A 23,282-nucleotide genomic window follows, 5' to 3' on the forward strand; every position below is an offset into this window, starting at 1 on the left:
AGAGTTTGCTGGAGGATAACCACCCTAGGAAAGAGGATGGTTACAGTACGTCATTAGGTCAACTGAGGGCAGCCATTTGGCAGTGGCTCTGGATTGCTGCTCTTGCTGCGTTTTGCTTCCCAAGCCTGTTCTCTGGCATGCAACGGCATGCAAAGTCGTGTGCTGCTTTCTTCACGTGTCTTCCTAGCACAGAGACAGCCCGGCAGGTCTCTGCAGGGCCAAGTGGAAGGAGAGGCATCTCACAGTGGAAGAGAGCAGGTGGGAAGATGATTTTAAATTAGGACCCTGCAAATGGTGGTTGGTGATTTGCTCCCCTCTCCCCTTCTCTGGCCAGCTTCTGACTTTCCATCCTGGTGCTGCAGGTTATTGCTTGTAAGTGCTCAGCTCCCAGAATCAATATTGCCCAGCTGGGGACTATAACCATGGAACAGGCTGGGAGAAATTGCTGGAATTGGCTGCAGGAGCAAATGCGTGTCTCTGTGTCTCTCGTTGTCTCCCCCCTGTCCCCGTACTCTCACTCTTTTTCTCTCTCTGCTGAGAGCTGCCTTTCTATATAGACTGTGCCTTGCTGCGCTTCCCGCTGGGGGAAGCTCACGGGAGGGTTGAAGTGGATGTGGTCAGAGAGGAGCGTGTTGTAGGGGTGGTCTGACGGGTGGGAGAGAGCAAATGAGTTATTACTCGCAGGGCGAATGTTTCCAAGCAAGCTAATGTGTGCTAATGCATGAGTGCTTCCCAGGAGGTGTGCAGCCAGGCACGGGCAGCGGGCAGCTGATGTTCAGAGAGCACTTGGGATTTAATTTGCATTCTGATTATCTTTGCCCTGCTGGCCTGAGCCCTTGCAAGTAAATCCTCCCCCTAATCCCCCTCCGGAGAGGTGTAAAGAGCAGTGAGGTGGTGTCAATTGCAAGTACTTAATGGCATTGATATTGGCTGTCTGCAGCAGCAAGGCTCTTGGCCCATTGATCTCCTTAAGGGCTATCAGCTGGGGAAGCCATGGTGTAGACAGACCTTAAGCATCTTCAGCACCTTACCATTTAACTGTGCTGAAATCTCCAGCCAAAGAGACAGTGCCTTTGCTGCAGCTGTCACAGCTTTTGGCGTTGGTGGAAAACAGCTACTTCAGAGATGACCAGCACAGTCTGGCTTGATTGTGCTTGGCTGCCCAAGCTCACAGGGCCTGCATGGCTTTCAGTCCAAAGATCCAGGGCAGCCAGCTTGTCCTGGATGTCTTGCGTACATTTTTATCCATGCTAAGGTACCAGCAGTAGATGGCCCATTAGCAAAAGTAGTTTATTAGGTAAAGATCAATAGAGCAGTGGTGCTTTGCATGTATCATTCACCTTTGTAACTGACTCACAAATCTATCTGTTGCTCCCCTAGTTGGCAGCAGGCAGACCCGACTGTTCTTGGCAGTGTGGCTTACACATACCAGGCAAAGCCAAGTTCCTGTGTTGAAGCTCAGCATTTTATGTTTAAAAGTACAAATTAAGGTTTTTCTTACTGTTGGTTTTGGTTTTTTCCAGCTTGAAGACTTGAACTTCCCAGAAATTAAGCGTAAGAAGCAAGATGAAAGCAAGGAGGAAGATAAGAAGGAATTCAAGGACCTGTTTGAGCTGGACAGTGACTCTGACGAAGAGAATGTTGGATTCCCTATAAAAGGTATGGGGCTGGGGCTGGGCATACCTTCTCCTTATCCAGAATTCTGTATAATGTGGGTTGATATGGCCCTGCCCGAAGGGGGATGCATACTGGCCATGTTCTCTTCAAAAGATATACTGTTAGGGAGAGAGAGAGCACGGGATGATGATGCCTTTTGGAGGCTTTTTAAAGTCACAGACAGAAGGTAGTTGGGAGGCTTTTATGTCTCTCTCCTGCTCCTACTTTGTCACTCCAGCTCATTTTAAAGCCTGCATTAGTCTTCAGTACATCACCCGTACTCTCCCCTCCCCTTAGCACCTTTCTTTTCTCACAGACACTGACCCTCCACATGTTAGCCCAAGAACCAGGGGATGTTTGGCTGAACACAGACCTTGCTTTCAAAGGCTTCAAAATACCAGCCATGGTTCATGTTGTAATTCCCAAAGAGGGAGTTCTCCTTCTTGTGCTTATAACCTGTGCAGGTTCTGGGCTGAAATCTCACCTTGGAGAACATGAAAGTGTTTGCTGTCTTTTTGCATCGTGAGGTGGAGGTGCAGAAATCCGTGTTTTGTTTCCGCACCTGCAAAAGAGGAGTAAGAATGTTATTCTACCTGACAGCATGCTGGGTCTTTGCTGTGTACGTCATTGTGAACAGTAGCTATCATAGGGGCTGGCTACCAGAACAAGGATCTTTGATGGAAGAATGGTTATCCTCTCTTTGTGTGCACTTCTGATTTATTTATTTTATAGTGACTGGTGCTGCAAGTATTCTTGACAAGCCAAGAAAGTCTAGAGCCTCTGGACAACATGGAGTGATGTCACTCTCTGGCTGTGACCACGAGGGGGCCACAGTAAATTGTGGAACCTGCCTGAGAAGTTCACCACGTAGTTTGAGGAAAAACTTAGATGTTCTTTTTGTAATTTGGAATATTTGAGGTATCACAGGTTTTCTAAATGCGTTGGCATTCATATAGTAGGGCGACTTGCAGGAACACAGAGTTTTCTTGTTTTGTGATTTAATCTACAGATGAAGTCCTAGTCTGTTGTGCACATTGTAAGGTGTGAGGATAAATCTTGAGACTTACCACAGAACCAGTGAGCATTGTCTCCCTCACAGGCATCTGACACAGGAGGAAGAAAAGGTTGGAAAACTCTCATTTGATAGCTTGAGGTTGAAGTCGGTGGATTTTTGTAAGTGATCTGGCAAAGAATAGGAGAAGGGCAAAAGCGAGCACATGACCCACCAAGGTACTCAGAGATCAGTGTGACATCAAAATGATTTGCTGAGATACATCCTTGAGATCTGGGGTTGTCCTGCCTGCCAGATGAGTCAAAACCTAAGAAGCAGCCCAGTGGCTTCTAAAAAGGCAGTGATAACTGCAGTTCAGAAGGCAGGTTGCTGGGAGCCAGGGAAGCCCAGAGTCTCCTCCTGTGCCTCCCAGGAACTGACTTTATGTACACTTGGGAGCTTTCTTGGACTGATGAACTTCTGGATGTACACTGGGATCCTAATGAGGCATGTCTTGTGATGAACGTTCCTGGTTATACAGTACAAGGTCTATGGCAGCTGTCTGTCTGGCACTTGATGTAGGCAGCTTCTACCTTGTTTCTGGTGCTTGCCTGCTCACTGTAGAAATCTGCTGAATAGAAAGGTTTGCAATCTACTCATTAGGCATGGCTTTTGCCCCCCTGCCTGTGCAGGTGCTTGTGACATCTGTCCATGAGGTTCTTTGGCAGCTTTAAGGGGATGACATATATTGTGAAGAGAGTGCAAATGAGGACTAAGGTCCACGTGATATCAAAGGGCTCTCCCTGCTCTGTATGAGTCCCCCAGCTGCAGTATCTAGTCTGCAGTATGTAGTAGTTGAGCATGTGTGAGCACTGCAGTGTCAGTAATAGGTCTGGCCTTCCAACATTCCGGGGTCAGCTGCCTCTCCATAGTCTTTGTTCTTGGTAGGATGTTTTCTGGAGGGAGGGAACAGGCCCTGGAGGCAGCTTCCATCTCAAGGAGCAACTGTGCTCACCCCTACCGTGGATCCTGAGGCGCTGGGTGGAGAGAGCGGAGCACTGGGTCTGTACTGCAGCACAGGGTGATGTCCCCTCCAGGCAGTGGTGTGACTCCGCAGTGGGAAAGGGACGGGGAGCAGAGAGGCTTGGGAAAGCATCTGTGTCTTGGGAGATGCATACAATGAGCTCTTGTTCTTACTCTGTGTGGGGTGTGAGATGTTCCCAGCCGTGCTCTGCATTCAGTAACTGTCAGGACTGGCTGCAGATGGAAGTCAGAGAAGCAAGTGCTTCAGTTTGCTGCAGTTTCCTGCTTTTGTGGCCGTTGTTTAACCGGGTGGTCAAATTCAAGGGAATTTGGGAGGCTCTGCAGCTGCTGTGGCCTGTCTGTTCACTTCTTTACCTGTGAGGTTTGAAGGCATCACAATCTCTTCTCATCAAATAAGGCAAAAGGGGAGTCTGGGACAATGGAAGGACTTTGGTTGATCTTGAATCAGCCTCAGACTGCTTCCAAGAGAGACATGTTGAGTAGCTGATGGCAGAAATCTGGGCAGGAAGATAAGACTGCCCTGGATGGACCTTCTGGAAGAGGAAAACAAGAAATATAGCTGGAAAACAAGAAATGTAGCTGAGAATGCCCAGTGGTACTGACCTCCTTGAAAAGTGACAAGGACAGACCTGATCTAGGACAGGTTGGTTCTATGAAAATAACTGTGACGGTGATGTGTTGTGGGGATCTGGGAAGCTCATCAGAGCAGATCAGCCCTTGTGACACCACACTACTTCCAGACGTGGACAGGAAGAGATGCGGCTGGTGGGCTATGCCCTCCCTGCTCTGGGAATGGAAGCAGGGGCAATGGAAGTTTGGGAATGCCAGGGGTGATGTGGGAAAAGAATAGGGCTCTCTGGAAAGGTCAACCATACCCAGACATGTCCATGTTCTCCTCATTAGCAGGGCTTGGCAGCAGCACCCAAAACTCTGTTCAGAGTTCTTACTGGAAAGAGCCAGTTCCAGAGTCCTGGGGATATGCAGGTCTCTGCAAAGAAGGTGGAGGGAAGGAGGCACTTCTGGAAAGGAAGGAATTCCCTGCCAGAAAAGTCCTAGCTAGATAGTTGCAGTGGTCTGTTGCTGTAACTCATCTTCTTAGGCAAGCCCACAGGTTAAATCTGTGAGGATGTTTGCCTTGGTCTGGAAAACGCTCTTCCCCCTGATGGTTACTACGTAAAAGTCTGGATTTCAGAACCTGCTGCTGGTGCAGCATCATTGTGGCTTTCTGGTGGGATGTTGGGTACAGAGGCGTACTGAGAATGGCTCCCATCTCTCACCAACCACAGCATTTGGCTTGGCAGAATCTTTCCTGTGTTGACAGGATGTTCTTCTTCCGATTAGTAGTTGTTTTGGCCTGTCAGGTCCCGGACCAAATTCACAAGAGTGGAAAATTGCCTGCTAAAAGCCAGGAAATCATCAGTTTTCTGTTACTTAGCTGCTATTCAAAGGCCTCCTCACTTTTTTTTTTAATTTAAATTAAGTATTGTATTGGTGAAATGTTGATTTCAGTTTATACTGTCCTTAATCTCTGGAAGAGGGTAGGCCTGGAGAGCAGCTAGAGTTGTTGGGTTAACCATTGCTAGCCAAAATGTCTTGCTCATTAACTAACTTCTACCTCAAAGACCTTTGTATTTCTCAGAGCAGAGCAGGCTTCTGAAGAGGTCTTTCCGATCCCAAGCACGTTTTTCCCAAACTGAGGGGATTGAGGAGCTCCCTGTTCTCATAGTTTGCCATTACTCATTCCTGGGGCGGCCAAGGGTAGATGATGGAAGCTGTCCCTGCACGTAGGAGGGGGGTAACGTGCAGATCCTGTTGTCCTCCAGCAGCACTGGTGCAGTTGTGCATTACCTTCCCTTCTGTTCTGAGCATCCCCCTCTCGTCCACCCCCACCATTTTCAGCTGTGCTATAGCAGAGGAAGGAGATTTGCTGCATCCAGCCCCTGGCACTGCTGCAGGAAATGGCTGCCAGCAGTTTGGTGTTTGCAGCCCGCACAGCCTTTGGCCCCAGTCTGTGCTGCTCCCAGATGGGAACCACCCGCCCCTGCTCGGCAGCATCATCTGGCAGAGGCACCTCCTCCAAAATCCTCCTGGAACAGCATCCCTCGAGGAAGCACGGAGGGGCTGCTGGGAGCTGCCCTGGAGTTGAGTAGGAACCATCCTAGATTTCCTGGAAAGTAGGAAAAACTGTGGCATGGGCTGGGGAGCAGACTCAGATGGGGTAGGTTCCTCTGGGGAGAATCAGTGTGGGCATAACATTCTGGTAGTGGATTCTCACAGGGCAGGTGCTCCTGGAGGTATCCTCGGAGTGATTCAGAGGTGAAAGTCAGCTCCAGCCAGGTGTTACAGCCTTGAATCGTTCTACCCTTCGGCTCCTCATCCTCATCATTAATGTGGCTGCCACAGCATCCTCTGGTAACAGATACCACAACTTTAAAGTAGATGTTCTTCAAAAAAAGCATTTTATTTTCTTTAAGCCTACTGCCCACTGAACTCGCTGATTGGCCTCTTGTGCTGCCTACAGCCATCAGCCTGCTTTAGCGGACCGTGTAGGATCCAGGCATAAACCTATCTCTTCGGCCTGTCTTCTTCTGAATCCTAACCCCAGTTTTGCATTAGGGCAGAGATGAAAGGCTGATAGCAGGCCATCTGCTCCCCTTCTAGGCCTTCTTCCTTGTCCTTCAGATCCTGAGGACCCAGCAGTAGCTAAGTTCTCTGATCTTTCCTTACCTTAACCTTAGCCTTAGCAGCCTCACAGCAGCCAAAACCCTGATAACACATTTATCTTTGACAGCAGCAGCCTTTCCCCAGCTCTGTAGACTTTGTAGGTCTTCAGTCTCCTTTCCTGAGTCCCAGCCCTGACTTCAGCCTTTGCAGTTGGCCACAAGTCCCTGGTAGAAAAAGCCTCCCACCCATCTGAATCTTCATTCTCGCTTCTCAGGCTTTGCCGAATCCAACAATGAACGAATGGATCTCTTCTGAATCCTAGCGAGACTAGCAATAACAAATGTTTCTGTGTCAGGTGTCATGTTTATAGAAATCTCTTTGTGGTTTGAGCCCCCTGCTCTGTCAGTACTGGCACTTCTGCTTATTTTAGGGCTTCCTGAAAGGACGGAGAGGATGGTGGACAGTTCTTTGGAATTCATCAGTGAGTTCATCAGCACAATTCCATATGTGTTCCTTTCAGAACCTGGAAGTTGGGAGTGCTGGTTAGCTCCCTGCCAGTGCATCTGGGAGACCTCAGCCGAGATCGTTTGGTGGGGGATGCTCCTGCACGGAGGAATAGTCCCTGCTCTATTCCTGATTGCTTTGCTTTGGTCTACACCTGGCTGTGGTGCAGCCACACCAGGGAATAAATTGCAAGCAGTGTATGGATGCATGCAGCAGATATGGCTGCACAGGAAAAGGAAGGAAAGTGATGAATTTGCAATTGTTTTTTAATCCTGTGGATCTGAGGGGAGATTCCTCCTATTCTTGCCTTGTGCAGGTGGAGCTGAAAGCCGCCTGCTCATTTCAGCAGGATTGCACACCCTGGCATCCTCTCCACAGGGGCAGGAAAGGTGGTGGATGCAAACAGGTCCATCACATCAAGACAGGTCCTCTGGAATGGAGAAAGCATTTGCATACAGGAGAGAGTCCCTTACTTGGGTCTCTGCAAGGTCTGAAGAGGGGAGAGAACCAAGTTTGCACATTTCAGGAACCCCTGAGCAGGCAAGGGCAGAAAGATCCAGGAGATGGGGAGGAAAGAGCGTGGACTTGATCAATCTGTGTTGCTGGTGGAGGTGGGGAAGTTCCTCTCATTTACCAGCTGACAGATCTCTGGGAGGAAAGGTGGCTGCTCCTGGAAATTATTAATGGCTTAGAAAGAGGTGCTGGACTGCCTTGTCATGAGGCAATTAAAGGCGAGAAGGGAATGTGGCTGCAGTGTCTCTCCAGGCCTGGCTGTAATGAGTGATCAGTCCATATTAGGTGTTGGTGTGCGTCTAATGAACTTGAACAGGTTTCTTCGTTTATCCCTCACGTAATCATATTACATCAATTTAATGGCAGACTGGTGGGGGCCAGGGGTGTGGAAGGAGAGGTCAGACATTTTTCAGTTCCTAGCAGAATAATCATGGCCTTTCTCGGTGGCAAAATTCCTGCTGTGGGCTGTCAGCTTGAGGATCCAGAGGAAGAGGGGAGAAGCACGGGTTAACCGGAGCACCCTAAGCATTGGCTTCTGGAGTCTTGCCGATACACTTCTGCCTCGGGAGATGGAAGCTTGAGTTCTGCACGAAGGCCGTCTTGGGGCTTCTGTGTGTGTGGGTGGTGGAAGGGGAGGCAGGAGCTGAGCTTAGGGGAGAGGAGCAGGAGGCTGGAGAAGTTCAGTAAATTCCAAATTCCTCTTAGTGGCCCGCTGCCCGTGTCGTGGCACACAGGAATGACCTGAGGGCCCGACACCCAATTCCTGCCCACAGCTGATTTCTCTGCATACTCTCAGATGAGCTGGTAGCTGGATCTTGTCGGTGCTTTTGCTAGTGCTTCTTGATGGATGAGAGCGTGCCCCTCTCGGTTGTTGCCTGAGCTGCTCAGGTGCCCATCAATATGATGTGGTGCGGTGAATAGCACTGCAATCCATCTCCTGTGGAGCCGGTGCTCTCCGCATGGCTGCGGGCACCCGAGAGAGCTCCGTCCATGAGATGTAGCTTCCGATCCCTCGGGGGGCAATTGCACAGAGGCTGCACGCTGGCAGAGCTGACAGATGGGTGAAAGCAGAGCGAGCAGGGTGATGACGGGGAGCTGGGAATGCTAGCAGCCAGCTTATTAATGGCTCTGTATCCGGTTCAGTGAGTAACGTAGGTCAGCTGCTGAGGAGGGAGGATGGGGCAAAAAATAGATGCCGTGGTGGGGTCCAAGAATCACAATGTGAGAAAGATGTACAGCCAGTTTCCAAGCAGAGTCTGAAGTGTGAATAAATAGCTTCCTCAGCAGTTTGGTAAGCAAGGGCAGGCATCTTGCAGCACTGAGCTGGGCTTCGCTCAGGAGCGGTGGCTGGAAGGAGGCAAGAAGCAGCCAGTTCTTCTGCTCCGTCTCTACAGAATTTGTATTCTGTCATTTAAATGCCTGGTGACTCACACTGTCCGGAGGAGGGAGAGAGGGGAGAAGCACTCCTCCACTGAAGAGAACTCAACATGAGTAAAAGAAGTCCAATTTCAGAGGCAGATGATTTTCCCACAGGCCAAGCACCCAGAGGCTCTTAATACTTCCTCCCAGGCTCCCATAGACCCGACTAGCCATCTGCAGAGGGAATTTGCAGCAATGGCTGTTCCCAGACCTTTTTGTTGTGACTAACAGAGGGAATAAAGCTGAGAGAGGTTTACAAGAAAGCACTGAACCAGAGAGTCTACCCCTGTTTTCAGTTACATGTAGCCACAGAGGGGTGGAGGTAGGTATATACAGGCACTATTTCTTAGTGGAACCAGCCCTTCTCTGGTCTCAGCTTTGTGACTTATTCCTTCTCCTTTCTCATACCTGTTCAGTAGGCCCATTTCTTCTCATTGTATTCCTCTGTCCATCTTCCTCTCCTAGCTTTCATGTCTCTCTGAGCTGGGCAGACATTTAGGTATCTTCATGATGGATGCTTGGATGCTGCACCAGTGGTGCTCCGTAAATACCAGGAAGCAGCAAATCCTGGGCTTTAGCAGTAAACCCCTTCTATGGGCTTCTGACCTCAATTCTCTGACTCTGTCCTGGCCTTCCTGGCCTCTAGCAGGTGCCTCTGAAATGAAATGCATCTTTCTCTGGGCCTCTAGCACAAGGGGACGTGGCTTTTGGGGAGGCGTGGTAAATTTCTGCTTTAGTGCGTGTATGACTGTACTCCTGAGGACAAGTGTTGGGATGGCAGTACTTTACCCTTTGCATACACTGCCTGCATGTATGCTTGCGTGCTGCTCTTTATGTTTCCATTTACATAGTAAAAATACTTGCAGGTAAAGCCAAAGCCAAAGCCAAGCGGGCATCAGACGACAGTTCGGAAGCAAGCAGCGAGGACTATGGCGAGGATGATGATGAAGAAGAAGGAAAGTATGAAGTTGAGGAGGACGAGGAAGAATTGGAAGAAGACAGTGACTCAGATGGTAAGTAGTACAGTTGGGCGAAGGGGAAGGGAATTATTGACAGCACTTGTAACTGGCGGCTCCTTTGCAGTCCGGGGGTGCCCCCAAAGGAACCGTCTCTGCTTTCCTTGCTGTGCTGCTGTTCTGAGCTGCAGGGTGTCAGGAGGGACCTTAACACACAGACACACACACGCCCTGGACAGGGAGACCTGGCAGTTCTGAGTTTATACCGAGAAGAGAGCGAAAGGGTTAAGGTCTTTGCAGGCCTTGCTCTAACAAGCCACTGGTCCCTTTCATCTCTTTTCAGGGGCCTCCTGCAGAGAGGCTCAAACAAACTCTTGAAGTACAGCCCACCCCAACAGGGTACAGAAACCTTGCTTCAAGGCTCTCCACAGGTTACACATGCGTGGGGGTGTGGAGGGTGCACTTCACTTTTCATCTGAGCAGTGCCTGGGGTACGGGGTGCTGCACAGGGGTAACCCTTTCGTTGCTGCTTCTCAACAGCTCCTCCCAGGATAGGTCTGGTAGGAGATCTTGTCCAAGTCCCGCATTCATCTGGGGTTTGTGCACTGAAACAGTAGCGTTGCCAGTTTGTGTACAGACCCTGCTGGCTCTGCTCTGGTCCTGATCCCTCTGCCAGTTAGTAGCTGCCACCCAGAGACACAGTCGGTAAGGGTGGTGGGTGTCAGTGTGAGAGGCTACTGGTTCAGCGTGCTCCTAGCAGGCCAGACCAACAGCTGTCTGAACGGCTACCGAGAGCGCTGCCAGCAGTGTCACCAGGGCTGTGCTTGACGCCGAGCCAGGCTTTGTTGCAGCTGAGGAGAGAGCATCTTCCCCGTCCGTCCCTTGCGCAGAGCCTGCTCGGCACCCCGACGGAGCGCAGCTAACCACATTCGGCTCAGTCTTGCCAGCGTCTGCCAAGTCACTCGGCTAACTTAGCAGACGAAGCTGGGCCTGCCAGGGGCTCTGGCTGCTGCGGCGTTCCTGTGCTGGTTTTTGTGTGCCACTAGCCTAGGCCTTTGTGTTAGAGCGCCAAGCCTCTGTTCCTCAGCACGCCATTGGGTGTGATGTGCGGTTGTGGGGAACAGCCACAAAAGCTCCTGCGTGCAGGCTTGCTTTACTAGTTCGGGGAGCAGCAACAGGGAAAGAGTCCAAGTGAGAGCAAAATCTGACGGATTTAGCATGGCAGATGGCTGTGGCTTGGCATGCACACCCAAACCTCAGCGCCGAGAATAGATGGGTATTTGATGCATGTTCTGACAATGCCGTAAGGGATAAAGAGGGAGCGTTTTCCCTCTCTGCCTACCAGAGTACTTGGGCAAGCTGAAGGAAAAGCACCCTTCCTTGGTGTCTGGGGCACAGAAACCCTGATCCTCCCTTCACCCCTAATGGCAGCTTCCTTCGCTTTGGGCTGTAGGAACACGGCATAGTGCTAGCAGCCTGGATACGCTGGTGTAGCGGGAGCGACATTCAGGCCTGGGTGCTCCTGGCCCTATGGCACTTTTTCAGACATCAGCCAGGCAGGGCAGACAGGCAGATCCGCCCCTCTCAAGTCTTAAGCTCTATGTGCTGAGCATTCCTGTTGTGCTTTTTACCAACGCACACATGCGTGCAGCCTGGTCGAGCAATGGAACAGCGAGGAGCCTGTGTCCATGACGGCTTTCCACCCTCCAGCAGGCCAGAGCCTTAGGGAAAAACTCTGCACGTGCTCTCAGTGCCCTGGAAGAGGCACTTTGGTGGTCCTGGTGCTCTGGAATGAGAGGGAAGGGCACTGGGAATGAGGACAGGTTTAGTCCTGCACTGACCCTAGAAACCAGTTCTCACTTACGCTCCCCACTATTAAAATATCATTTCCAAAAGGAGGGAGCTTGGGGTTGGTTTTGCATTTGGGAATCTTGCTGTTACCTATGACAGCTCCTTTCTGTCAGCTCTTAATGCCCAGCCTGACATCTCTAGTGAGGAAGCCTGACCTGAGCTGGGAGGGCTGAAGGTTTGGAGGCACTGCGTGTTGCCCCCAGTTCTTATTTTGCATTTCTGCCTCAGGCATAACAGTTAGTTTGGTCTCCTCTCCTATCGCCCCGAGTGCTTCAGAACCAGTGCTGTACTGAGCACCCTGCAGCACTCTCCTACCGCTATCTGGGAGCTGCAGTGGCGCCAATAAATTAATGAGTGTCTGGGATTAATTAGCAATGAGTTGTCTCGACTCGCCTCACTCTCGCTCCCAGTAAAGCAGGATTTACACCTCTGGCTCTTTGCACCCACAGAGGAAGGCAAGGAAGCCGCTCGGGTTTCCCAAAGGTCACAGAAGCAGAGGAGCTGCACCCGTGGGATGTCACGCTCTGACCTCGAACAGCTAGCCCAAGGAGAAGAGGACATTGTGGCAGACTTAACTTTCTCTGACGATGAGTGAGCAGCCTCACAGCCACCCCCTCCAAGCTTATCCCTGACAGAGCTGCTGCCCAGTGGACACCCAGCCTTCAGCACCTGTAGCTGGGTCTCAGAGGTGGTAAGAGCTGGGGAGCAGGAGGGTGGGAGCCCAGCCCCAGGTGCCACCAAGGACTTTCGCAGTGACACTGCAGAGACGCTACTTGGACTTGCAAGCTTTTTCTACCAGTTACGTTTTTGGTAACAGTAAAATTGTGGTCATGTCAAAACCAGTAAAACTGTTCAGCATAGGTAATAAAAAGCCCTCATGAAAATCTGCTGCTTTAAATAGCATAAGGTTCAGGTTCAGCTCCTGCTGGAGCATAAGTGAGCTGACCAAGGGGCAGGACAACTTTTTCTAAGAGTCCTCCTGTCTGTTCAGCCAGCCACCCATGTGGCCCCATATTTTGCTCTGGGGCCCTCACCCTTTTGCCAAGAAGTTAAGAATTGCAGAGGGTGTTTCAGAGCTTTGCATCTTTACACGAATGGAAGCCTTTATCAGTAACATCATCATCGGCTCAGTTCAATCAAGCTGGCTGTAAGTACGCTAAAGAAGTTAACTTGAAGTGCCTTAGGGTATGGAGGGGAGGGTGGGGGGGAAGATGGGAGGTTGTGCAGGCAGGAAGGAATAAGAGGCAAAAACTAATAATGTAGGAACCATACTTTCATTTTGTGATGGCTGTTGGATTTGCACGGGATCATTTGCTTAGCAAAAACAAGGGGCAAGTCTGAGCCTGTACTTTGTAACAGACCTGTTCTTATCCATAGCGACATAAAAATCACCTCTTCCTAGGACCAGTCCTGGCTGCTGATGCAGGTGGTGAACACCGTTTTGTTCTGTGAGTCCTGAAAATGGTAGTGATGTTTGCAGGCTGTCTTGGGCACCCAACCTTTCTTTATTACATCAAAGGTAACCACTGCATCACCTGGGCAGCTTCTAGATGCAGCTCATGATGCATCTTCCTGTAGGAGTGGTGCTCACTGCGGGGGGACATTGTGAAGGTTAAGGTGTGTAAGGGCAATTTGTGGTCTGCTGGGAAAATATAAACAGCTTGTCTCTTGTGACCACTGTTAGTTTGCAAGACTGGCAGCTCGGAAACACACTTCTTTGGGAAATAAACTGGAAATAGAGGGTATTTGCTGAGGTAGGTAGGAAAAGTTAAGTATTCTTAGGGCGTATCTGACAGACTCACTCCTGAAAATTAACTGTGGCTTTCAAGAGCATTCTTATTTGTTAATGCAGATTTTTGGAAAAGAAGATAGAGGGCCAGGACTAAATATCATCTTTCGTCTTCTCTGCCCCCCTTCAGTGAGGTCAGTAGTGATCTGTCAGCGCTAGGGGTGGCCACACTACCGGCACAGACATGTTCAGTTCTGCCTTCTGCACTGTCTACATGTTCCCCTCCAGGCATCCTTATGCACATCACAAGAGGACAAGATGCTTTTTTAAAAAAATATTTTAAAAGAACAACTGTTTTTCCCCTTTTTTTAAGTTCTATTTTCATGGAGTCAGAAGAACTACAGCTCAGATACATTGCCTTATTGCAGATAAAAACCCCAATGTACTGTAGCCTGGCTAGTGGTCTCCCTCTCACCCACATGTGTAAGTGATAACTCAGTGTAGATAAAGAGGTAATTATGCTCTTCCCATCCTGCACTGAGTGCTGCTTCTTTCCTGCTTCTAGACATCATTACCACACAGGTAATTACTGCTGTAGTACCGTGTTGTGGGGTCTTTGCTTCATTCAGAGTTTGTTACTTTTTTTTTTGAGCTTAGCAGCAGGAATAGGGATGGAGAAGGCTTCTTTTTCCAACTGCAGTTACAGTCATTACTAGACCTGCCCTTCCTACACATGCACCCGGGTACCTGTCGTCTCTTAAGGGGGAGGGAGGAAGTAACCTCAGAAATTAATAATTTGGGGTTTGTTATTAACAGCATCATTATTGTCATTATTATTATCGATAGCCCACTCTGAGGGGGCCAAAGCACCTGCTGCTTCATTAGGGGTTCAGGAGTGCTCGAGGTTCCCCACAGCTGGTGAAGGCTGTACCTTCAGGCAGTTACATACGGGAGCCTGAGATATTACTGCAAAGATGAGAATTGTAAGGCCCTAACTGTAAGTTAAAAGGTTTTAACCTACCTGTTCTTCCAAAAGAGAACGGAGTTGCTTTATCTCCTTTCTGTAACAACTTAGTTGGGCAAGGTGCTGTCTACCTTTTGGCAGCTGTGAACCCACCCTCAGACTGGCTTTTGGCCAGAAACGTGGCAGCTCCGCTGCACCGAGAGGTACCAACACCAGCAGCAAGGCGTATGGCCCCGGTGTACGCACAATGAAAGAAAGGAGACTTCCCGGGTAAAGCAACCACTTCCAAGGAGCTCAGGAAGCTAGGTACCATTTGTAAATTAAGTGTTTTTCTTTTTTATTTAAATTGATTGCTGGAAAGCATTTTTATCGTGATGTGATGGATAATGACTTTTTTTTTTTTTTTTTTTTTACAATATAAAGAAGCTAATGTACCACCAAGCTATTTTGTAAGAAAAACGGTAGCACGTGCAACGTTTAAACAAAAAAAAAGGTGGGGGTGGGAGAGAAAGAGAAAAGTACCACATGTGATTGTTGTTCACAACTGTACAAGTCACAGGAGGTCACCCCCAGGAGTTACCATCTCATTCACAGTAGTAAAAACTCTACCCATTGTTTTTAGCCTGAATCCCCCAGCATCCCTCCCCCTCCTCTGGGAACGCACAGGTATCTGTCTCATGGTCCACAGCAGGCCAGAATGTGCAACTACATCCACCTCTGTAACAAGGCTTTAAAAAGAACAAAACCAACCCTACGAACAAAAAAACCCACCCCAAATGTATAAATGAGTCTGTTGTACATGTGAAGGAGGGAGCGGGCCACACTGGAGTGAGGCCTGTGACCCTTCGTCGCACCAAAGCACACACTCTTTTCTTCTCTTTAAAACAAAACATCTAATGGTAAAAAAAAAACCCAAACGCCTCTGCAGGGCTGGAGCATGGGCAGAGTCCGTTCTCTGTGTGTGCTGAAAGGGACAACGTGCCAGGGCAGAGGGCAGCCCCCAGCCCGTGGGACAGCACTGAGCTGCCTGTGCCGTACCATCCACACTGAAGTAAACATGGACCGGAACTTGCCTTTTTTTTTTTTTTTCTTCTTTTTTTTTTCTTTTTGTCTGTCTTTGGTATTGTTTTAAAAGTTGTTAGCGATGCATAGACACCTGAATGAGGAACTGAGTACAGTTTCCAGGGAGGAGGAGATATTTGGGAAGGTTGTTGGTTTCATTTTTGATGGGTTTTTTTGCTCAGGGGTGCTGAGTACCATTGGGAGGCGCAGTGCCCGTTCCCTGTCCCTGCTTGGAGTCACACCCAGAAGTTCCTGAAAGCCATGTTTCTTTGAAGGCAGAGAAAAGCGTTCGTTCCCTGTCCACAGCTCTCCGTCTCAGACTCATGAGCGAGAAAGGGTGTGAAAGGGAATGGGAATGCTGCTGACATCCTCCAGAATCGGTTTCTCTTCACTTGCGTCGTCTCAGTACATCTTTGGATAGTTTTCTTTTCTTCCCTTTTTACAGTTTTTAAAACTTCCGTGGGTTTGTTTTTTTAAACAAAAAGCAAATGCATCCAAAAAAATTAAAAACCTCCCTTCCTCACTCCTATGTCTCACACTGCTGCAGGAGGCTCTCCTGGTCTCTCAAAATGCATTACCTTCAGTTTGTTCAACTGAATCTCAGTTCCAGACGCAGTCAAGAGCTGTCCTGCAGTTAAGATGGAGGTTTCGTGGTGTCGTTGATCCCAGCAATGATGGAGGGGTTTCCGTTTTCCTGCTTTGGTGAGACGCGGCTGGCGGAGGGCAGGCCGCTGCTGAACGGGGAGGCCACGCTGCCTGTGGAGGACGGCCGGAGATCGGCCGAGGGCAGGTCCCGCTCTGGTGGCCGTAAACCAGGAGGTTGCAGTGGGAAAGCCATGGGGAAGCCTGCCATGTACAGAACTCTGCCCACTCTCTTGGCGACCTATTAAAAAGAAAAATAAAAAGAGAGGAAATAAATGTGGGGGGGAGGGGGGCAAAAAGGGATGAGAATGTGCACAGTCTTCACACATCCACAGAAGCTGTATTTTTCATGCAGCAAGCTCGGGTTCTGTACGCCAAAGTGAACTGCAGATAGCAGAGCTACCATTTCCAGTCCACCAAAAAATCCCCCAGCCCTTGGAGACTTACCAGAGAAGACCAGGGAAGGTTTCCTCCTCTCTCTTTTTTTTCTAAAGGACTCTCTGTCCCTAGCTCTGTCATACCGGGCACTTTGGTACACGGGGCTGACGTACTGTTGGAGCTGCAGGGTCTACGCTAGATCAGGCTAAAGATGTGTGTGCACTTGTAGTGCACGCCCTTGTCCTGTGGTGTGTTCTGCGTGTGTCTGTGTTCTTTGGACTGAAGGCCTTGCTGAGCGTGCAACACAAAGCTGAACCAAGTCCAGCCTCTGATTTGAAATAATCAGGTCTCACTGTCTCGTCAGGGGACTCTGGAAACGCGCAGCCTCTTTACCTGGCTCGCTAAGGCTGCGTGAACAACTACGATAGCGCTCTCCATCTTTTACGGACCCCAGCTCCTCCCCTTCATGCGTGAAACACAGCGGTGGTGAGGAGCAGTTCCTGGGTCATCTCTGCTACACGAGGCTTTGGGAACACGCTGTCTGTACCTGCCGTCAGGTGAAGGTGTCTCAGGTGACGAGGGCTGACCCATTCCTGCCCCTTGCATTATCTCATTAACAGGGGCCGCTGGAAGGACAATTTGATAGAACTCTCCTGCTCTCCTTTTGCTAACCCACCCAGGGTACGTACAGCAGGCCAGCACACGATGTCCACGTCGGCAGGGCAGGAATTGCTCGTAAGGGTGGGTGAGGGGGCTTGGAGAAAAAAAAAAATAATCTGGCTACAGGGTGGCTGCTGTTAACTGCACAGGAAACTATAAGCCTGCAGCCTGTCCCTTCTGCAGCACCGACGAAAACTCTCCTGCAGCAGTTCTCGCCTCCCAGCAAGGGCCCAAGGCCCCACAACTTTCCAGCACCTACACAGCTGGTTCACATTTAAGCTTAAACAAAAACACAGGCTTGTGTTCAAACCAGACAACTGCGGCATTATTCAGTTAGCAACATCAGGCCTTTGCTCCCCACTTACTCCCCACCCCCCCAGCCATGCCTTATTATAGAACTCTTAAACACTATTGATTAAATCGAAGCAGGGTTTTTCTAGTTTCAGCCCATATCTCACATTCCCCCCCCCACCAAAGCCGATCTAAGAATGGCTGTGAGCTATTTGGAGTTCTCTGTTTTTTAAGAAACATAAGAGTTTTATTTCCTACTGAATTGACCCACAGGGAACAATTGCCCACAGAACCTTTTTATTAGACCCCTCATAAACAGTGAGGGCTGTAGGGAAAGTAGTAAAGTTGCTCTTATTGTTTTAACGCAATGTAACAAATGTATAGCTTGTGGGTTAGGGAAACTATGCCAGAATAGTGACTATCTGTGCAACCCATGTATGTACACATGCATATTACTGTCATAACTATTTGCATGACACAATCCCCTAGGGAATACAATAGAACAGCCTGTTCTTGACATGTGTCAGAAGCTATTTTCTGATTATTGAATGGGAAAAATAAGAAGCTAGCCGAGATGTGCTTCTAGATTTGAGTCCAACCAAGGGGGAGTGGAGGCAACTGAAATGGAAGTCGCCGTGACCATGACTGCCAGCGAGGGAAGGCAGCAGACCAGCACAGCAATTTTAAAGCAGACCTTTACAGGCAGAGACTTGGGAGCCGGGGCGGGGGGAAGGTAAAGGAAAAAAAAGGAAAGAGATCACTATACGGGCACACCAGCAAACTAGTCTGTTGAGGCGGGAATACAGCCCTCTGTTAGAGAGAACTCGACTACATCAAAGAGGCAACTATGACTCTACTTCCAGTGTATCAAAATACAAGTGAATGGCACAAGTGGCGGGGGGGGGGGGGGGGCACGGCCCATCAGCAAGACCAGTAAGCTATGACTAGCAAGAGAGAAAAATGTTACAGAAGTCTATTACTAGCACAGCAGAGAAGGGAAAGAGCTGGTCCATTACTCACTAGGGAGGGAAAGTAATCACCAGATGACGCTGAGATGCGTTAAATGCATTTGTGCTTCAAGCCTTGCTAAAAAGGAGACCCGCCAAAAGCCATCTAGTTACGAGGAAAATGAGCAGCAAAAGGACTTAAAAGGGAAAAAAGACAACTGGTTCCTGGAGGTGGCTTTACCCAGTTCTTTAGGTACTTTGGGATGACTATTTTCAGGTTCAACTGATCAGAAACCATCTAACTTGCCTCACCTGTTTACAGCTTTTCTTCTTTCCTGGCCTGTATTTGTGGGAACAGCCCAACGTGTCTTTTCTAGCAGGAGCTGGTCCGTTTTAGGAGTTTCCCACTGCATCCCTGTTATTCCCGCCCACCACTTGTCCTGAACTATTGGCTTCTGCCCCGGTCTGTGTTTTCTTCCTGAAAGTGTTACGTGACTGGCTCCAGATGAGGACATGGAGCATTCTGGAGGCCAGATCAGGCTTTCTTCAAACCAGAATTACAAATAAATACATACACGATTCTTGCTTGATAAATTATATTCAATAAACCAAGTTTCTTGACAGCCCTATTCCAGCTAGGGGCAACTTTAAAGTGTGCCACATGGCTACTACACAGGAAATTTTCCTACCTGTGACCTTATCTTCAGTGCAGGTCCAAGTTTCAGCCCCATATTGTTCAGTAAGTGCTCTTCCGTCAGGAGGGGCAGGGTCTCGCCATCAATAGCCTGCTCTCGGAATACCTGCGAGAAACCAGAACACAGGTCCAGGCTTAGAAACTCCGGTGGCGCATCTGATGCACTCGCTTTGCTGTCGCACAGATGGGTGCTGTAGGAATGGTAAGGCTCACGTTAACACACAAGCAGCATATACAATCCTGCATCCACAGCTAGGACCCGACACGTAAAAGGAGACGTGGGACTGTGAATTATGGCTGGTGGGCCAGTTTAGATAAATAATTTTTTTTTTTTTTTTAATATTGCGATTGGGCATGAAGTTTTTTTTCTCTGGGGAACGTCCCCAGGTTTAGCAGCCAAAACAGCTAACCCAAGTGCAACGTTATGAGTAAGCCCAGCTGATAGCGTACGATAGCAGATTTGAGAAAGAAGAGTGCCATGCCCAGGGGCCCTATCCCAACTCCAAAAAAGGGCAGAAGACATAGGAGAAAAGGTAAGAATCTAAATTTTGGCAAATCCTAGGTCACTCACACGTGTGGATATTTGGAAAAAGTTGACCCAGTAGACTTCAAAAGTATTTGCAGTCTTCAATGAAGCATGTGCAATTGAAAAGGAGGAACTTGCTTGTTCATGCATTTCCTTCTCAAAGCTGCTAATTTCCAAAACAGTCTCCAGGCAAAATACATAAACAGATCTGTGGAGCACATTCTGCAGGTTAGATGGATTCATGCGCAACACTCAGTTTTGCACTTTTTTGTTTTGTTTTGGTGTGTGGTTGTTGGTTTTTTTTCTTTCTCCTTTGCCTGTCATATATTACAACCATTCCTAGAACATGCGAGCAGCCTGGAGAATGCCGTCCGTCGTGCTGTTTGGCCGTGACTCCCGATACCCAAAACACCAGCTGGCATCAGGATGAGCCCTCCCTGCCGGTCTGTTTTAGCACCAGACCCTTTCTTTTTCCCCAACACTTATAACAACATGGACTAATAAATATTGGCGTGCCACTGCACTGACTGAGGTAGCCAAGCGGTACCAGTAAACGTGGTGTGATCCTACTGAGTCACCTGCGCTGGCCTTTCAGGCAGTTTCATTAACAATACAGAATTCTCTGACCCCTCTCCCTGTTAGTTGAACGAGACAGAACCCGGCCATGTACATACCTATAATCACAGAAATGACAGCAGGGCTAGTATAGTCTTAGAAAATGGCAGTTTTATATGAACACATTCTAATACACCCAGCCATGCAAAACTATAGCGTTTTAACACATTCTTAAGGACAGAAGAAAAACACTTTGTTTTGCCTCTATCTATTTCAAATGACAGGGTCACGCAAGAGTTTTCCACCTAATACGTACTGTGTTATAAAGGTTAAGGTCTGGCTACGCGGTCTTACTGCTCCATTCTTCATATACAGGGCAGGGCTACACTTACACCAATCTCCCCTGGGTGTTTATTCTGGACACGCAGGCTCAATATTTCAAGAGTAAACTGCCATCATTTGGTAATTTAGCCAGCAGGTTCCCCCTGGTTCTGGGAGATGTCAGTCAGATGCCTGCTTTTTCTTACTAAACCCCACCTCCATAGCATTTTTTCACACCCCAGCTCATATTGGATGCTCGCCCAAATGAACCGTCTGTGGGGCCTGATCCCGCTGTCTCTCCACAGAGTGGTTTGTGCATAGCGTTATTATTACTAAACACTATGGCAAGGGAGGGATTTCAGTTTACTCTAACAGCTTCTTCTTCAGCAGCAGACCGTAGCCCAGAGCCATCCCTTTGGAGAGTGGCAGTGGCTGGTGGAGCCAAGGCAGCTGAGCTGTTGCAAGTGGTTTTTATTGCTGGACTCCACCGGCGAAGCTGCTCATGACTGCAGCATGTGTTTCTGCTCTTTGACCTAGCAAAACTTGCTATACCGATTTCTTTTCCTTCTTCTGAAGCCAACGTGGCTGGGAGCCAAAAGCCTCCCTTCACTCAGCACTAAGACCCTCCACAAAAAAAAAGCCTTAAACTTGAGAAAAGCATCCCTCTTGGGTGTCCCACAGGTCTTGATCCACTGCAGGGACAAATCTGAATGTTGTCAAGGCTTGAAATCAGAAATGGCAACTTTAGCTGAAGTTTTCTTGTTTGTCTGAATCATGTTTCTAAATGCACAGCATACCACCAAGCTCTAGCTGGGTTTTCCTGGCAGGAGAAGCCTGCAGACCAGTGCCAGACCTCCCCGGCAGCTGTGGGTTTGGAGAAGAGAACACAGACAGCTCTGCAGTTTAGGGCCACAGAGCTGGGTCGCCCTTGAACACTGGCATTTTCACATAGTAAAAAAAACCTGTTAAGCATATAACCACAGTGCATAAAAAACCCATCATCCCTTAAGCCATGCACCCCCTACATAATGCAACATAGCAAGGCCACGACAGGAGGCTGTTTACAGCAGCTCCCATTATCGTAAAACATTTTGTTTGCAATGCACTGAGAAGATTGCTGAACCTTTGTCTCAGCAAGCTATTGATTTCTTCCCCACCGGTATACCAGGAGCTGGCACGGAAGGTGTAAATGGATGATCCTTCTGCTAGGTGGTTGTGTTAAAGATTTCTGCGCGTTTCCTACTGGCCTAATTCAGAAGCTTCCAGGCAACGCTGATCTTCGTTCCCTAACACAGGAATGCAGACAAACTGCAATGCCACCAGTGCAAGAGCATGCTGTTTGGGGTGGGGGGGTGACAGAGAACGCGAGTAGCTGGATATTTTGGGTTTAGAGCCGTTTGCTTGAGCCCACACTGTACGTTCCTGAACCCGTCACCTGTGCCCTTACCATTCTTGCTAAACCCAGCTCCGGAACTCCCCTCTACACGCAGAGACCTGCTGCTGCTCCCTCCCATAAACACCCATCCATCCACCATCTCTGTTTAACCAGTATTCTTTCCCTCCCTCACACCGTAGTCAGGAACCGACTCTTCTCTCCCGCACCCTCAGGCACCCTGATCCACTCCCAAGCACAACCCAAATCTCTGTCATTCCTCTTGGGGAATGTCACCTGTACTCCATCTCCCTACCAAGCTTTTACTTCCCTAAATACTGCCTCTCGCATGCATGCACAGCTGTTTGCTCCAAAGCAGCACTGGTTTTTCAAGGTGGTTTTAACAAAGCATGTTGTGATGGGATTAACATCACGGTTAGGGGGCAAGGACGGACAGACTTTGGATTGAAAGCACGTTATCCCATCACCTGAGCAAGACGGGGGAGGTGTGCGGCAGTTCCAGGTTTCTGCTTCCCCACCTCCTCTGGAAGGACACAAAAGCACGCACCCTTCCCATGGCACGCTACCAAATCAGGATAACCTAAAGGGAATCACTGCCCTAGAGCCAGATACGCACGCTGCTCTCCTAAGAGGCGATCCCAGCAGCAGGAGGGGTGCTGAGCTCTACCCTTCTCAAAATGGCTGGGGACGGGCATAATTCTGGGAGCGGACACTTGCCTAACGCAAATAACAGAGGGAGAGACAGCAGGGGCCAAAGAGGGGGAGGAGGCAGGTTTTTAGAAATCGGGTTTCAGCAGCCTGATGTCAAAGCACAGCTTTGCACTCTGCTGTCAGTCAGGGAAGCTCCTCTCTTGAAGTGGCTTGTCCAGAAAGCTCAACTCCTGCTCTCCTTCCTCCCTTTCAAGACCCGTTCTCAGCCTAGGATGTCTCTCTGCTGAAAGGCTGGATTGTCCCGAACTCTGGCCCTTTGCCTCTCTATCTCTGCTACTTTCAGTCCCTCCCTTCGAAGCACACTATATCCTCTTTACAAGGCTGTCCCAGACAGCTCAGGAATCTGCGCCTTCGCAGTTGGTGCCTTCTCTCAATGGGGCATTTATAATGGACTCTAGCAGATGCGGAAGCCAAAAACACAGGGTTGGTTTTTGTATTGCACCTCACGACCTCACACCGAGCAGGCTTTATGAAGCCCCCAGTACTGATGGATATTTCAACTCTGCTATAATGAGCTGAAAAATCACAGTCACCATCACTCTTACAGCGGAGGTTGCTTTGACGCTTGCGCAGGCAGGATCCCATGCAGCCCCGCTCGGTGCTCTGGGTGCAGCAAGAGGACGCAGCACCTTCTGCCAGGCTGGCTGGTGCCACGAGCTGCCCACCCCGATCCAGGGACTACCTGACAGCCCATCCCACAGCTGCTCCGCACAAAGCCACCGCTGTGTTCAGCTCCGCGACAGAGCACAGGGCAACTTCTAAAAGCGTGAGCCGGACAGTGAGAGATAAGCGACACTAAGAGCTGCTAACC

The 23,282-nt window shown here is 49.2% G+C and overlaps 2 protein-coding genes across 19 annotated transcripts in view; one reads left to right on the plus strand and one right to left on the minus strand.

Annotated features, from left to right (window-relative positions):
- NOC2L (NOC2 like nucleolar associated transcriptional repressor) overlaps positions 1–12,504 on the plus strand; it is a 52,966-nt gene extending 40,462 nt beyond the window's left edge. The window contains exons 17-19 of the mRNA XM_075773101.1: positions 1,524–1,659; positions 9,664–9,804; positions 12,048–12,504. Of these exons, the coding sequence (XP_075629216.1) occupies positions 1,524–1,659; positions 9,664–9,804; positions 12,048–12,193 (423 nt within the window). The 3' untranslated portion in view covers positions 12,194–12,504. The remainder of the gene's footprint in view (positions 1–1,523; positions 1,660–9,663; positions 9,805–12,047) is intronic.
- A 2,107-nt stretch (positions 12,505–14,611) lies between these two features.
- Positions 14,612–23,282, minus strand: part of SAMD11 (sterile alpha motif domain containing 11) — a 127,101-nt gene continuing 118,430 nt past the window's right edge. For all 18 annotated transcript variants that reach the window (XM_075773083.1, XM_075773082.1, XM_075773084.1 and 15 more), the window contains 2 exons: positions 18,961–19,071; positions 14,612–16,236 (listed from right to left, as the gene is read on the minus strand). In XM_075773083.1, the coding sequence (XP_075629198.1) occupies positions 15,988–16,236; positions 18,961–19,071 (360 nt within the window). In that variant the 3' untranslated portion in view covers positions 14,612–15,987. The remainder of the gene's footprint in view (positions 16,237–18,960; positions 19,072–23,282) is intronic.

The sequence above is a fragment of the Balearica regulorum genome, chromosome 21 (genome assembly GCF_011004875.1).
Source record: "Balearica regulorum gibbericeps isolate bBalReg1 chromosome 21, bBalReg1.pri, whole genome shotgun sequence".
Classification (NCBI taxonomy): domain Eukaryota; kingdom Metazoa; phylum Chordata; class Aves; order Gruiformes; family Gruidae; genus Balearica; species Balearica regulorum.